General features: G+C 33.9%; 1 protein-coding gene and 1 long non-coding RNA gene across 2 annotated transcripts in view; both read left to right on the top strand.

The window, feature by feature from the left end:
* The window catches only part of LOC127702450 (nuclear factor NF-kappa-B p100 subunit-like), a 28,676-nt gene extending 17,601 nt beyond the window's left edge, over window positions 1–11,075 (top strand). Inside the window, exons 5-10 of the mRNA XM_052206654.1 lie at window positions 2,073–2,192; window positions 3,169–3,318; window positions 4,185–4,322; window positions 4,821–5,009; window positions 8,485–8,559; window positions 9,400–11,075. Coding sequence (XP_052062614.1) covers window positions 2,073–2,192; window positions 3,169–3,318; window positions 4,185–4,322; window positions 4,821–5,009; window positions 8,485–8,559; window positions 9,400–9,542 — 815 coding nt within the window. The 3' untranslated portion in view covers window positions 9,543–11,075. The remainder of the gene's footprint in view (window positions 1–2,072; window positions 2,193–3,168; window positions 3,319–4,184; window positions 4,323–4,820; window positions 5,010–8,484; window positions 8,560–9,399) is intronic.
* A 5-nt stretch (window positions 11,076–11,080) lies between these two features.
* On the top strand, window positions 11,081–13,982 carry LOC127703267 (uncharacterized). Its single transcript, XR_007982885.1, has 2 exons — window positions 11,081–11,711; window positions 12,543–13,982. It is a non-coding gene; the product is annotated as an uncharacterized LOC127703267 (long non-coding RNA).
* Window positions 13,983–17,652: the final 3,670 nt, after the last annotated feature.

The following is a 17,652-nucleotide window of genomic DNA, read 5'->3' on the forward strand; positions in this document are numbered from 1 at the left end:
CTCAAAATCAATAGGGGTCCCCTTCATCCCTTTACGGCATGATCATATTAAGTTTGATAAAAGTATTTGTTTATGGTTAACAAAAATTTGTCATGAAACCAAAATATCTAAATACCACATGTCACATGAAGTGTAAAACTGCCAAATCTAAAGATTTCCAAATTTTTATTTTTTTGACAGAATTGTACAATAAAGATAGATTGCAGTGTAGTTTTTTTCAGCAGGTTATCAGGAAGTTTATTGTTTTACAATAGTATCGTCAAATTTGACTTACTAATCCAAGATGCCATGTGTTTACAAATGGTTTACATATATTGTTATCAAATTTCAAAATTTTAACCAAATTGACATGAAATAAATGTGCATTAGTTTTTAGTGTATCAATTTATCATGCATTTGCTCTATCATTCATTGTAAAAAAGATATCATGCATTCTTCTGTCAGAAATTATATATGAATTTATCAAGCATTGACCTGCATATATCATAGATTATTAAAATTTTGTCATGTATTGCTCTAGCATACATTTAATACAAATTTATCATACATATTTCATAGCTTTATTATAAATGATAATTTACATTTAATGCTTTCTGTCTGTACATCTGTCTTATTGCATTTGATCTGTCATGTACATGTATTGTTGTATGGATATATGTGGTTTTTTTGTCGAGCCTGCGACTTTTGTCGCAGAAAGCTCGACATAGGGATAGTGATCCGGCGGCGGCGGCGGCGGCGGCGGCGGCGGCGGCGTTAGCTAACTTCTTAAAAGCTTTATATTTTAGAAGATGGAAGACCTGGATGCTTCATACTTTGTATATGGATACCTCATGTTACGAAGTTTCCGTCAGTCACATGTCCAATGTCCTTGACCTCATTTTCATGGTTCAGTGACTACTTGAAAAAAAAGTTCAGATTTTTTGTAATGTTAAATTCTCTCTTATTATAAGTAATAGGATAACTATATTTGGTATGTGCGTACCTTGCAAGATCCTCATGCCCGTCAGACAGTTTTCACTTGACCTCGACCTCATTTCATGGATCAGTGAACAAGGTTAAGTTTTCGTGGTCAAGTCCATATCTCAGATACTATAAGCAATAGGTCTAGTATATTCGGTGTATGGAAGGACTGTAAGGTGTACATGTCCAACTGGCAGGTGTCATCTGACCTTGACCTCATTTTCATGGTTCAGTGGTTATAGTTAAGTTTTTGTGTTTTGGTCTGTTTTTCTTATACTGTATGCAATAGGTCTACTATATTTGGTGTATGGAATGATTGTAAGGTGTACATGTCTAGCTGGCAGGTGTCATCTGACCTTGACCTCATTTTCATGGTTCAGTGGTTATAGTTAAGTTTTTGTGTTTTGGTCTGTTTTTTTTATTCTGTATGCAATAGGTCTACTATATTTGGTGTATGGAATGATTGTAAGGTGTACATGTCTAGCTGGCAGGTGTCATCTGACTTTGACCTCATTTTCATGGTTCAGTGGTCAAAGTTAAGTTTTTGAGTTTTGGTCTTTTTTTCTAATACTATATGCAATAGTTCAACTATATTTGGTGTATGGAAATATTTTATGATCTATATGTCAGTCACTCAGGTTTTATTTGACCTTGACCTCATTTTCAAGGTTCATTGCTCAGTGTTAAGTTTTTGTGTTTTCGTCTGTTTTTCTTAAACTATAAGCAATAGGTCAACTATATTTGTTGTATGGAAGGATTGTTAGCTGTACATGCCTGCCTAGCATGGTTCATCTGACCTTGACCTCATTTTCATGGTTCATTGGTCAATGTTTAGTTTACTTGGTTAATGTTAAGTTTATGTGACAGTTGTAATAAAGCTTTATATTTAGGACTATCAACATAATATCAATGATTAGTAAAGAAGGCGAGACATTTCAGCGTGTGCACTCTTGTTTATTCATTTGTCAACATAGCACCTCGGTATCTTTTTTGTTTCATTTCCAGTGGAGCAAAAGACATTGCAGTACTGGAAAGAACTTGACATAACATTTTCCTCTCCCAGCTTTTTTAATATGTATTAACTAATGCTTCTTTATCTCTTTAAATGTCAGGTCGCTATCCTAGTGTAGAAATTTCCAAATACTTAATCGAACAAGGTAAAGCTGATATAAACCTGAAGACATTAACAGGAGCCACACCTTTACATGGAGCAGCCTTACAAGGAAATATAGGTATGTTATTAACAGAATTAATCTGATGGAAAGTGACCTTTATGGACATGTATTATACTATGGTACATTCTTTAAAAGAAAAAGATAATCTGAATAAGTAAGGCCTTTAATGCATTCATCATGTTCATAGGGTATTAGATTAGTAATCATTCTCCTTTTCTTGATAGAACTGTTACTGCATTACACCACGTTTTAAATGTTTTGATATAAGTGAAATTTTTAGAGATTCTGAGTATAACTAATGATATAGGGCAATACAAAAAAAAATTGAGACTAACCCGAACTGGCTGGTTTTGCCTCCCCAGCAACTGTGGTAGTACTTCATTTGCCACAGAGGCTTAACCTGGGTTAGCCCGGTTGGTGCTTGCGGTATAGGCACAGTCGCATCATTTGCTTAAAAATCAGCAGCAGGCGCATATAGGCATACGCCTCCCTCGCCGGTCTTAACACACCGGCAAGCAATCAGCCAGTCAAAAAAGTATGGCGGAAAGCGCAATGTAAGGTAAAATGTCAGCATTGAAAGGTGATTGTAACATTTTTCAATCAGACTATATTGTAATGTGATACTGCAATGGTCCACTATGACGATTAATAAATTAATACGCCATATTTTATTTTTAAATTTATAAAATAGTCTCAGAGAATTTTTTTTATAATGAATAAGGCCTCTGAAAAATAGATTGTATATAAAAAATTATATTTATTTTTAACAGGTTCATTTTTTTCATATTTCCCAGCTTAGAAAGCAAAAAGTTTGAATTTGTACTTCGGTCGCCATCTTACAATCAGCCGGTTCCACTCGTTTTACTTTTCAACAACTATTAATCCAGTCATGTGATAGGGCTTACCGGGCATAGCCCGAACTCGAATGAATGAAGCAGCCCCAAAGAGACATAGGGATGATTATCTTGCAGTTACTGGTTAGGTGGGTTAGGTGAGGCTTTTCTTTGAGATAACGTCAATTATTAACTTTCAGATTGCATAAGATTACTTCTTCTTAAACATGCTGACCCTAGGGTGGAAGATGAAGATGGGACAATACCCATGGAATTGGCAAAAGATGATGCATCTAGAACTTTACTTCATGATGCTGTCATTGATGCAGATTCAAAAAGAGATGCTGTTGGTAGGTTTTATCACACTAACAAGGGGCCTCGGTGGCCGAGTGGTCTAAGTAGTTATTACTCTAATCACTAGCCAGTCAACACTGAGGTTGTGATTTCGAACCCCACTTGTACTGGTGCACTCGACTCCATTCTTAATTGACTAGGATTGTCAGTTTTCCTATCGAAGGTCGTGGTTTTCTCCGGGCACTCCGGCTTCCTCCACCAATAAAAACTGCCCGCCACCAAAAAGCCCAAAAGCGGTGCTTAAAAGTGGCTAAAAACATAGAAAATCAAATCAATCACACTAACAACACATGTTTCTTTTAAAACATATTAAAATAAGGCCAAACTGGTGTTTATAAAAAAGAAGATGTGGTATGATTGCCAATGATACAACTCTCCACAAGAGACCAAATGCCACAGAAATTAACAACTATAGGTCACCGTACGGCCTTCAACAATGAGCAATGGTCCTTCATACTGAAATATATTTTAGTTCATTAGATCTTTTTTTTTTCGTATTTTTGCAGAGATATTGCAGGTTTTAAAGGTGCTCAGCAAAAATATTGCCATGTAACCACAGAACTACAATTGTTTTTTTTTGCTTCCTAATTGTATAAAGATATGTATGAGTAAAAATGTTTTTCAATAGAAATTATTGATACAAACTACTTCATTGTTGACTTTGTTTCAAAGTCAACTCCTTATATGAAATAAGACATATATTGAGGGAAATAGTCTTGATATCTAACATTGGATTTTACATGGGCTAAAGAGATTTTCATAAAAATGAAAAGTATGTTTCTGTTTTCTTCATCTAAATGAGATCAGAGTGAGATTTAAAAATCATGTTCTTATATGGTGTTTACAAATGTTTATAACACAGATGCAGTTTGTGCTCAGTGTAAGCAGATACCAAAAGATGGTCTAAAGAGGTGTGGCCAATGTCATGTGACCTTATACTGCAGTAGAGATTGTCAGTTGAAACACTGGAAGTTTGGTGGACATAGGAGCAATTGCACAGGTATGATAGCACAAATGTTTTTATTTTATAATATGAATAAAGGATAAATGGGATAAACACATATTATGCCATAACTATCACCAAAAATTGATGGCATCCATTAAACTTTTGAATAGATGATCTTCAAAAGAGTAAAGCTTATGGAAATGTGCACAAGCTTCAGTTTCTGAGAAAATCCCTTTAGTAACATATTGTGGTTTTTTTTTTTGTATACATGTAAAATCTTTTAAATTCAGTTATAAGCTAAATGTATTAAACATATACATTATTTAAATTTTGTACATACAATTGAAATACTTTAATACTTTAAACTTAATTATTAGAACGCCTTCGGGTGTGGGATTTTCTCGCTGTGTTGAAGACCCATAGGTGGCCTTCGGCTGTATTCTGCTCTTTGGTCGGGTTGTTGTCTCTTTGACACATTCCCCATTTCCATTCTCAATTTTATATCCCGGATGTTCACTAGGAATTATCTTATAATGTTACTTTTTTTTACAGGGTATGTAATGGCCAGACCATTCCATTATGGAGAAAAGGCTGGTGAAGGATTTCATACATCCTTCTACAGAGTGATGGGATCAACTAAATCTGATGTTAAAGTCTATGTCAGAAATGCAAATGAAGCTGCACAGAAAATGGCATTTCTCACAAACAAAAGATTTGTTGTTAAAGTTCAGGTTCCAATAGGTTAGTCTTGCTGTTGTCTTTCATTTATAACTGCTCCAAGGGTTTTGAAAACAATTTTCTAATTATACCCCCGCTTTAAAAAAGTGGGGGTATACTGTTTTACCTCTGTCTGTCCATCCATCCGTCAGTCCATCAGTCTGTCCTTCCGTCCCATGAATATTTTTCATTGCATTTTTCTCAGGAACTACATTACAAGGATTTCTGAAATTTGGTTTCAGGGTTTATATGAGTCAGCTATACCGTGTGAAGCGTTTATAGATTGATCACTCAACAATTTCCTGTTTACCGAACACTTACACCATTTTACACAACACATCCAAGTTGAATATTTTCGTCACATTTTTCTCAGGAACTACATTACGAGGATTTCTGAAATTTGGTTTCAGTGTTTATATAAGTCAGCTATACCGTGTGATGCGTTTTCAGATTCATCACTCAACAACTTCCTGTTTACCGTCAAATATTTGGGCTTGGGGCATCATCAGTGAGAGGTAGCTCGCAGTTTCACTTGTTTTTACTTGATGAACAACTGCTAATATTTAAATACTGATGAAATACAAATTGAAAGATTTTTTTTAAACACGTTTAGATACTGGTTGAAAAGTACAATTCATTTTATAGAATCCCCATTGTAATTATAAACCTTTTACAGTCTTAATAGAGTGAAAAATCTTCATGAAGCAATAAAAGGAATATACATATATAATATTGAATACATTTGCTTATCTTGGGCCCCGCTGTGAATAATGTGTGGTAAAAAAATTGTATCTTTATCATTGGACATGGGGTTGTCAACTGAAACCAAAGTTTTTGACCTTGACCTTTGACCTAGGAAGTTGTACATAAATTATGACACACCCTCTGGTGTTGGTTTATATACATGTCAAGTATAAATTTTGAAATCATTACGGTTCTCAAGATATAGAGCAGACACGATCTTTACCATAGGACATGGGGTTGTCAACTAAAACCAAAGTTTTTGACCTTGACCTTAGACCTAGGAAGTTGTACATACATTATGACACACCCTTTGGTGTTGGTTAATATACATGTCAAGTATAAACTTTGAAATCATAACGGTTCTCTAGATATAGAGCGGACACAATTTGTTACGGACGGACGGGCGGACAGACTGATCACTGTAGGGCATCCACCATTCAGCAGGGCCCTTATTACTGTAAACAGATAAGGCTTTGTGAGCAATGTATTTTCGTGAATTGCTCACAAGTGAAAAATGACGTTAATGTTAATCATCACAATATGTCAAATTTGGAAATTACTTTACACAAATGTTGAAAATTGTATATTGTACATACAGTGTTTGAGGACCATGCAGTTATCATCAGAGACCAGTTACCCTAACCTGGCATTTTCTGCTAAAACAAGTGTTTTGTAAATATTGTATACTGCTGTTAAATTGGGATAATTATGATTCTTTCATTTATAAAAGTTTAATATTGTTTACCTCAATTTAGGAAGGGAAATGGCAAGTGTCCTGTTTTTATACGACCGCAAAAAAATTTTGCGGTTGTATATTGATATGATGTTGGCGTCATCGTCGTCGTCGTCCGAAGACACATTAGTTTTTACGCACTCTAACTTTAGTTTAAGTGAATGGATCTCTATGAAATTTTACCATAAGGTTCAATACCACAGAAGGAAGGTTGGGATTGATTTTGGGGGTTTGGGGGGTTATGGTACCAACAGTTAAGGAATAAGGGGCCAAAAAAATGCACCTTATTAATTTAAAAAAGTTTATGAATACACCATAATGAAACTTGCAATCATACATGCATGATGATTATATGAATGAAAAGTGATGTGGGAAAGTAGTCAATAAGACAGCAACATATATTATGAAAATAAATCATCATTTATCACAAACACCACATTGCAGCTGTACTATTAAAAGACACTTAGTATTCACGGAAAGCACATTGAAAATAAAGTAGCCATCCATAGAAGGTGATTTAAATTTCTGTATTTGTATATATATAATATTTTACACCCATCCTAAGTGGTAAATTCAATTTGCATTCCTTGGGTCCCAAGTATATTTTTATGGAACTGCCCTTTGACACTATTAGTTAAATAGGTAATACAATGCAAATGAACTGAATTAAGATGTGGTAAGATTGCTAATTAGACAACTCTCCACCAGACAACAGATGTCGTATAATTTAACAACTATAGGTCATCCTTCAACAATGAGCAAAACCCATAGCACATAGTAAACTTGATTAATTCCAGGAAAAGGGTATATGCTTGCTTGCTGTTTAATCTGTAATTAAACAAAAGTAAGGAGTGTACCTCATGGTCAGGCTAAACTAGAGCAAAAAATTTGGTGCTACTGTATTAAGTATCATGGTTTAGGAAAAGCGCTTAAGGTAACGGACTCAATATATGACTTATGGATGGGTCACATATCTTCCAGAATATTTTTATGATCAACTGGAATAAAATCTTCAGATATCTATTTAGAGTGATCACATCAGGATACCTCCATAACACATTTTTCTTTCCTCATCTAGAATTTGCAGTTGAAAACCTAACAGCATATGTTAACATTTAAATGAAAAAGATGACAATCAAAATGAACAGTAATAGAATGCATGGATATTCAATTTTTATCTTAAAGGATAACCTTATTGGCTTGTTTAGTGTTACCATTCCCGAATGGTCAATGTGCTGTTACCATTCCAGAATGGTCAATGTACTGTTACCATTCCAGAATGGTCAATGTGCGGTTACCATTCCAGAATTGTCAATGTACTGTTACCATTCCAGAATGGTCAATGTGCTGTTACCATTCCAGAATGGTCAATGTATTGTTACCATTCCAGAATGGTCAATGTACTGTTACCATTCCAGAATGGTCGATGTGCTGTTTCCATTCCAGAATGGTCGATGTGCTGTTACCATTCCAGAATGGTCAATGTGCAGTTACCATTCCAGAATGGTCAATGTACTGTTACATTTTAGAATGGTCGAAGTACTGTTGCCAATACAGAATGGTAGATGTACTAGTTCTGTTACCATTCCAGAATGGTCAATGTGCTGTTACTTTTCCATCTAAGGATTCAATTGAAAAAAGACCAATTTAATGTAAGACATTCCAGAATGGTAAATCTGCTTTTCTTATTCCAAACTAGCCAATGTAATATGGTAACTGTTCCAGAATGGTCAAATGTCAGGTTGAAGAAGCATGTATCAATTGAACTTGTGTGAAAAGCACAAATTAGAATAATGTTTGCTGAAAGTACCTTGACCTTGGACAATACACACAATTTGTGTTTGTTTACATAACAAAATCCCTGTGGAAATTTTAATTTAAAATCTATCTTCATTCTAGAATTTTTGATAAACTCTTATTTTTGATAATTCTCTGTTTTTATTACAATAAAAATGTGTGACAGATTTATATCTAAATAGTTTTCTTGTAATATGAAATTACATTTTAAATTTTTTTATGTAGGTGCATCTTCAGGAGAGATGATGGTCTACAATGCAGATCGAAGTGTAGAGGGCTATGTTTATCACACAGAAAGAGGTAGTAAATCTAAACCAGTAATGCTGTATATTACACTAACCTTTTAAGTAGCTATATTTCTACATCAACTTTAAGTAATAATGTGTTTTCATCATATTATCACCCAAATTGAGTAAATAGAAGAAAATCAGATTAGTACACAGGACCAGAGATAAAAATCGCCTATATTTATTGGTTTCTTTTGGTTTTTTAGAGGTTTTCGCTTGATTGCCTTATGATAATACACATAATTGGGTGGAAAATCAGACTCAGATATGGATCTGAGCAACTACAATCATTGGTTACTGATCTGTTGACAGTTCATGCATCAAAATTAGTTACTTAGATCGTGGCTTTGTTTACATTACTGATATATGTTCTCTTACTGTTGCCAAAAAAAAAAAGGATAAAACATGTTTACTTTAAACTATGCAACCGACTTTTTAAAAGATTAAGATTAAACAGAAACAAAAATCAATAAATGCCATCAGAATAGATGTCGTTTATGACCATTCCATTTCATTATTTCATTTACATATTAGTTTGTTGGTGTATGAGGGTAGGAATAAGGTACCCCACATGACGAATGATGGTAAAATAATAGTTGAAATAACGGTAACAATAAACATTTGACTCCTTTTGACACAAACGGTAGCTTCAAAATGAGATTTGACGAATGTCTATAAAAAATGAAGGCTCATTTGATGCTAACGGTAGCAAAAAACAGATGTTTGACGCTTGACGATAAAGGGCATTCCTACCCTCATATATGTATAAGAATCATAGAGTTATTGTTAAAATAGAATATGAATGTGTTGATGTTATCTAGAATGTTAATTTTTAATAAATTTTACTTTACAGGATATGAAAATTTGACAAAAAGAATACAAACAGAAGGATTTATGGGTGTAAAAGCCTTCTTCTGGGCAGAAATCATGACTGGTATTGATGAAGGCTGCTTTAAAATTTTTCATGGAAAATGTGCGCCCTATCAGCAATGGTGAAATTAATGAATGAGCTGCATTTTGTATTATTCTAAAAACTGGCAACATTGATGCTTTATTTTCTTTGTTATGGGAGAATTCAGAGAATACAGAAAACTGACATAGAAAAAAGTGCAGTTTCTAGTGCTTTCAATGAAAATTGAAATTTGTTTTTTTTATATTTACAATATATACTGCTTGAAATAATGTATATTCTTGCATATAAATTTTGAAATCTGTGGGAAAAACTATTAACACTAGTCTTAATAGGCTTAAATTCAGTATTGGTGATTGTGCCTTGTTAAGCTATAAAGTAGAACTTTGCTTGTCTTTAATTTACTGTTATTTGGCCATCTTATTTACCATTGTGCAAATTATGTTTGTTTATTTAAATGCAAAAGGTTTGACTTTTTGCAAATATTTATAGAAATATGGTACCTTAATTGAAATAATGTGTTTGAAAGCTAAACAAAATCTATTTGAAAGGGCTATAATACTTTTTACAAATACTTCAAAATTTGTTAGGCCAATAATTCCTTTCCGCTGTTACAGAGATATGTGCATAGAATTAAAATTCACTTACTCTTAATTTCCCATAGAAAGCTAGTTTGTTACTAATTCAAAGCTTAGGTTAGCACAACACAAAAAAAACTTCACTTTTGTTAATGAGGTTCTGATTAAACTGATAAAAAAATACATTTTCAAGTGATTCCTTTACTGAAAAGGGGACATTCTCATATTGTTTATATGTATGTTATATATTTGTTTTCTGTTATTTTTTATAAAAAGTATACAATACTCACATTGTTGACCTCTAGATGTCTTGTTGTTTTTGTGTGTTGGGTTGCTGTCTCACGAATGTATATCCCATTCATATATAATTGTTGAATTTGCATTTTAGAAATATATACTTCATTTATCAAGAGTTATCACTTCATAAAAATATTTTTATTTTAATTTTTTTTTTTTTTTCTGGAGAAGCATAACTTGTCAACAACTGATTCTAAGATTATTAAAAAAAAATATAGAAATAAATAACTGCAGTTCAAAACACTTATCTAAATTTATTCATTTGAATATCAAATTGTTTATAATGGTTTTCTTTTTCCCCTATTTATCTTAAAAACATTGATATTGAAGTTAATGTATGTGTAATATTTTACATGAATATCAGTCTACATTTATCTTTTCAATATATATGACTTCCAACAAGATTCCATCTATAGATATGTAATCCATTGTTGATGAGAAGGTTAAAAAAGATAATTCACACAACTCTTAACAAATCTGTCTTTTCGAGAGTGAAGAACTATACACATTAAAAGTGAGGAATGGAAAGACAAGCACAGAAATTATCATAGTTTAAATATTTTTTCTTTAAATTTTTATGATTTGAGCTCTGTATATAATAGTCCTAAGATGTTATCAGCCATTCAGTTGATAAGTTTGGCTTGTTGACATGTGTTAATCATTCCAAAAGGAGAAAACACTCCAATTATTTTGTATTCTGTTTTGTACAAATATTGTTTTTGCTATTAAAGAAAAAACATTTAATACAGTCTTGACTTGTAGTTTTTTGTCGAGCCTGCGACTTTTGTCGCAGAAAGCTCGACATAGGGATAGTGATCCGGCGGCGGCATTAGCTAACTTTTTAAAAGCTTTATATTTTAGAAGGTGGAGGACCTGGATGCTTCATACTTTGTATATAGATGCCTCATGTTACGAAGTTTCCGTCAGTCACATGTCCAATATCCTTGAACTCATTTTCATGGTTCAGTGACTACTTGAAAAAAAAGTTGAGATTTTTTGTAATGTTAAATTCTCTCTTATTATAAGTAATAGGATAACTATATTTGGTATGTGCGTACCTTACAAGGTCCTCATGCCTGTCAGACAGTTTTCACTTGACCTCGACCTCATTTCATGGATCAGTGAACAAGGTTAAGTTTTGGTGGTCAAGTCCATATCTCAGATACTATAAGCAATAGGTCTAGTATATTCGGTGTATGGAAGGACTGTAAGGTGTACATGTCCAACTGGCAGGTGTCATCTGACCTTGACCTCATTTTCATGGTTCAGTGGTTATAGTTAAGTTTTTGTGTTTTGGTCTATTTTTCTTATACTGTATGCAATAGGTCTACTATATTTGGTGTATGGAATGATTGTAAGGTGTACGTGTCTAGCTGGCAGGTTTCATCTGACCTTGACCTCATTTTCATGGTTCAGTGGTCAAAGTTAAATTTTTGAGTTTTGGTCTTTTTTTCTAATACTATATGCAATAAGTCAACTATATTTGGTATATGGAAATATTTTATGATCTATATGTTGGTCGCACAGGTTTTATTTGACCTTGACCTCATTTTCACAGTTCATTGCTCAGTGTTAAGGTTTTTGTGTTATGGTCTGTTTTTCTTAAACTATAAGCAATAGGTCAACTATATTTGTTGTAGGGAAGAATTGTTAGCTGTACATGTCTGCCTGGCATGGTTCATCTGACCTTGACCTCATTTTCATGGTTCATTGGTCAATGTTTAGTTTTTTGTCGAGCCTGCGACTTTTGTCGCAGAAAGCTCGACATAGGGATAGTGATCCGGCGGCGGCGGCGGCGGCGGCGGCGTTAGCTAACTTCTTAAAAGCTTTATATTTTAGAAGGTGGAAGGTCTGGATGCTTCATACTTTGTATATGGATGCCTCATGTTACGAAGTTTCCGTCAGTCACATGTCCAATGTCCTTGACCTCATTTTCATGGTTCAGTGACTACTTGAAAAAAAAGTTCAGATTTTTTGTAATGTTAGATTCTCTCTTATTATAAGTAATAGGATAACTATATTTGGTATGTGCGTACCTTGCAAGGTCCTCATGCCCGTCAGACAGTTTTCACTTGACCTCGACCTCATTTCATGGATCAGTGAACAAGGTTAAGTTTTGGTGGTCAAGTCCATATCTCAGATACTATAAGCAATAGGTCTAGTATATTCGGTGTATGGAAGGACTGTAAGGTGTACATGTCCAACTGGCAGGTGTCATCTGACCTTGACCTCATTTTCATGGTTCAGTGGTTATAGTTAAATTTTTGTGTTTTGGTCTGTTTTTCTTATACTGTATGCCATAGGTCTACTATATTTGGTGTATGGAATGATTGTAAGGTGTACATGTCTAGCGGGCAGGTGTCATCTGACCTTGACCTCATTTTCATGGTTCAGTGGTCAAAGTTAAGTTTTTGAGTTTTGGTCTTTTTTTCTAATACTATGTGCAATAGTTCAACTATATTTGGTATGTGCGTACCTTGCAAGGTCCTCATGCCCGTCAGACAGTTTTCACTTGACCTCGACCTCATTTCATGGATCAGTGAACAAGGTTAAGTTTTGGTGGTCAAGTCCATATCTCAGATACTATAAGCAATAGGTCTAGTATATTCGGTGTATGGAAGGACTGTAAGGTGTACATGTCCAACTGGCAGGTGTCATCTGACCTTGACCTCATTTTCATGGTTCAGTGGTTATAGTTAAATTTTTGTGTTTTGGTCTGTTTTTCTTATACTGTATGCCATAGGTCTACTATATTTGGTGTATGGAATGATTGTAAGGTGTACATGTCTAGCGGGCAGGTGTCATCTGACCTTGACCTCATTTTCATGGTTCAGTGGTCAAAGTTAAGTTTTTGAGTTTTGGTCTTTTTTTCTAATACTATGTGCAATAGTTCAACTATATTTGGTATGTGCGTACCTTGCAAGGTCCTCATGCCCGTCAGACAGTTTTCACTTGACCTCGACCTCATTTCATGGATCAGTGAACAAGGTTAAGTTTTGGTGGTCAAGTCCATATCTCAGATACTATAAGCAATAGGTCTAGTATATTCGGTGTAAGGAAGGACTGTAAGGTGTACATGTCCAACTGGCAGGTGTCATCTGACCTTGACCTCATTTTCATGGTTCAGTGGTTATAGTTAAGTTTTTGTGTTTTGGTCTGTTTTTCTTATACTATATGCAATAGTTCAACTATATTTGGTGTATGGAAATATTTTATGATCTATTTGGCAGTCACGCAGGTTTTATTTGACCTTGACCTCATTTTCAAGGTTCATTGCTCAGTGTTAAGTTTTTGTGTTTTGGTCTGTTTTTCTTAAACTATAAGCAATAGGTCAACTCTATTTGTTGTATGGAAGAATTGTTAGCTGTACATGCCTGCCTAGCATGGTTCATCTGACCTTGACCTCATTTTCATGGTTCATTGGTCAATGTTTAGTTTACTTGGTTAATGTTAAGTTTATGTGACAGTTGTAATAAAGCTTTATATTTAGGACTATCAACATAATATCAATGATTAGTAAAGAAGGCGAGACATTTCAGCGTGTGCACTCTTGTTGGTTAATGTTAAGTTTATGTGACAGTTGTAATAAAGCTTTATATTTAGGACTATCAACATAATATCAATGATTAATAAAGAAGACGAGACATTTCAGCGTGTGCACTCATGTTTTTATACATACTGTAAATTTCAAATATAATGTAAAAGAATACTATTTACTGTGGATTCATTATTTTTCGTTGGATACCAATTTTCGTGGATTTCGTGGGTACTGGTGAACCAGGGAATTAAATGTTCAACGAATAACAAATTTTCTATAGGCTTGTATGCAGACTTCGCCAAAACCACGAAATTAAATATTCACGAACATGTAAGTTTTCCTTAATCCACGAAAATTGGTACCCACGAAAATAAATGAATCCACAGTATCAGGAAATTGGTGTTGTATGTCTTAATTTTCACAAATGTCAAGGGAGCCTATTAATGCAAAATTTATCCTATGCAAACATTTCACTGTCCATTTAAATGCATTGTTCTAGCATGTGAAACATAAACAATGAACACAGCAAGTATTCAATTTCAAACACTAATGCCAAAGCACTAAAAATAACTTGTATCATATTACGGGAAAATCACAAAAATTTGAATATAATAAAATGCTCCGCTGGGCGCAGCTTGATACAACCGCAGAGGTCGAACCCTGAACAGTTGGGGGCTAGTATGGACACAACATTCAAGCTTGATACAGCACTGAATTTGAATTGTGATTAAATATTTGACACAGCATAGGTTTCTGACACAGAATAAATGTGGTCTAAGAACTTTAATTTTTTTAATTTACCTATTCAAACCATATCATTATTATTTGCTTTTATATATAAATCAGAAATAAACAATTTAAAATGGAAAATTTTAAAGAATAAAAAAGGAAACCCCCCCCCCCTAATTTTTTGAACCCCCTTATGTTTCATCACCCCCAAACTCAATCCCAGCCTTCCCTTTGTGGTATGGTACCTTGCAGTACAATTTCATAGAGATCCATACACTTGAACACAAGTTATTGTCTGGAAACTAGAAAAATACTTGTTTTTTGGCCCCTTTTTGGCCCCATATTCCTAATCATTTAGGGCAATTACCCCCAAACTCAAACCCAGCTTTTCCTTTGTGGTATGGAACCTTGTAGTACAATTTCATAAAGATCCATACACTTACACACAAGTTATTGTCTTGAAACAAGAAAAATGCTTGTTTTTTGCCCCTTTTTGGCCCCTAATTTCTAAAATTTTGAGGCAATTACCCCCAAAATCAATCCAAACATTCCCTTTGTGATATGGAACCTTGCAGTACAATTTCAGAGAGATCCATACACTTGAACACAAGTTATTGTCATGAAACTAGAAAAATGCTTATTTTTGGCCCCTTATTCCTAAATGTTTTGGGCAATTACCCCCAAACTCAATTCCAGCTTTCCCTTTGTGATATGGAACCTTGTAGTACAATGTCAGAGAGATCCATACACTAACACACAAGTTATGTCTGGAAGTTACAAAAATGCTTATTTTTGGCCCCTTTTTGGCCCCTAATTCCTTAACTGTTGTTACCATAACCCCCAAAATCAATTCCAACCTTCATTTTGTGGTATTGAACCTTATGGTAAAATTTCTCAGGCTCAACAAAAATGGGGAAAAAATTATTAAAAATTTTCCTCTAGATACTATCTTTTAATTGTTAGAAGTTCTGTTCAAGTTTGGTAAAAATCCAAGAAGGTTTATGAATCTAATAAATGTTTTAAAAACTTTTAACTGCAGACTGTACGTAATGTTAACTGGAATAAAACTAAGTCCATTTATAAGTAATATACGAAAAAACAGGAAATAAATTTTTACAAATTTCCTTCTGGATACTATCTAATTATTATAAACAAGCTTCTGTCCAAGTTTGGTACAAATCTAGGATAGTTTAAGAAAGTTATCAAAATTTGAAAAACTTTAACCACAGAGTGAATGTAATGTTAACTAAGTCTGGCAGAAAAACTAAGTCCATTCATAAGTAAAATACGGATAAACAGGATTTTTTTTTTACAAAATTTACTTCTGGATACTTTCTTATGATCATAAACAAGCTTCTGTCCAAGTTTGGATGAAATGCAGAATAGTTAAAAAAGTTATTAAAATTTGAAAAACTTTAACCACAGAGTGAATATTTGTGGACGCCGCTGACGACGCAGACGTCAACGAAATGTAGGATTGCTATGTCTCGCTTTTGCGACAAAAGTCGCAGGCTCGACAAAAATGATATTTTTAAGCAATATTTATTGTTGAAGGTCCACAACTTCTGCAAAAATAGCTCAACTGAAATGAAACTGAAATTTTATCTGTAACTTCTAATGATGTGACTGAAATATATTATCTGTAACTTCTAATGATGTGACTGAAATATAGACAACTATTCAATAGATTCAGGCATTACAGGAAAAAATAAATAGGGAATGTGTCCATGGGACACAGATGATGTCCCCCCTTGCATATATTGTTACAAAGGGATATAATTCAAGAACTTTAAAAGTGACACTACCCAAATTTGTACTTGATCTGAGTTTTGTGGTAATACACATTGTGCATAAGTTTCATAACATTTGGTTGAGGCAAACTAAAGCTAGAGAACAGAAACAAATATTTCAGGAATTTTTCCATTTGTAAAGGGGCATAACTCTTAGAATGGTAAAAGTGACAACACCAAAATTCATACTTGATCTGTGTTTTGTGGTAATAAGCATTGTGTAAAAGTTTCATAACATTTGGTTGAGGCAAACTAAAGTAAAAGAACGAACACGAAAAATTCAGCAATTTTATATTTGTAAAGGGGCATAACTGTAGAATGGTAAAAGTGACGCCACCAAAATTCATACTTGATCTGTGTTTTGTGGTAATAAGCATTGTGTATAAGTTTCATAACATTTGGTTGAGGCAAGCTAAAGTTAGAGAACGGAAACCAATTTTGGGACATCTGGACAAGGGTAAAACTTAATGCCCCCTCTGCTACGGCGGGGACATAAAAATGCAGCAAATATTTTTAAGAGACACATCTTCAGCAAAAATTTGCTCAACTCAGACAAAACTCAAACTCACTTCTTATGGTATGACTATAAATCAAATATCAATAAATTGAAGCATTAAAGAATAAAATGCTTCGCTGAGCGCAGCTGGATATGAACGCAGAGGTCCAACCCTGAACAGTTGGGGCGAAAATGGACACAATATTCACGCTTGATACAGGTCTGAATTTGGATTGTAATTAAATATTTGACACATAATAGGTTTCTGACACAAAATAACTGTAGTCAAAGAACTTAGAATTGGTTATATGATTTGAATTTATATTCATCTTTTTGCTTTTGTGTAATACACTATGCTGTTGCGAATTGACCCCCCCCCTCTATCTTACTATCCAATGGGACATTTTTCTCATGTAAAAAAAATATTTGAAGAAATTTTCTTTTTAATTTCTGAAATCTGAAATGAAAAAAAAAATTGCCCCCCACAATTTCTTTTTACCCACCTCCTCCCCATCCCTTTTCCAAAAAAAAAAAATTCTTTCCCTTAAGATATGGTCATAATCTCAATTCAAATTTCCAATGGAGTTTGCAACCATAATTACCAATTTAAATACATCATAAAAATCTTAAATAGATAATTTAAAAGCAGTGTAAGGGAGGTGATCCAACATTGTACAATTTTGTTTTTGGATTACCTCCCTTACACTGCTTTTAAATTGTCCATTAACCAGGAAACCCTTGTTTTTTCCCCCTTTTTGCCCCTAATTC

Source organism: Mytilus californianus, unplaced genomic scaffold (genome assembly GCF_021869535.1).
Source record: "Mytilus californianus isolate M0D057914Y unplaced genomic scaffold, xbMytCali1.0.p SCAF_1, whole genome shotgun sequence".
Classification (NCBI taxonomy): Eukaryota; Metazoa; Mollusca; class Bivalvia; order Mytilida; family Mytilidae; genus Mytilus; species Mytilus californianus.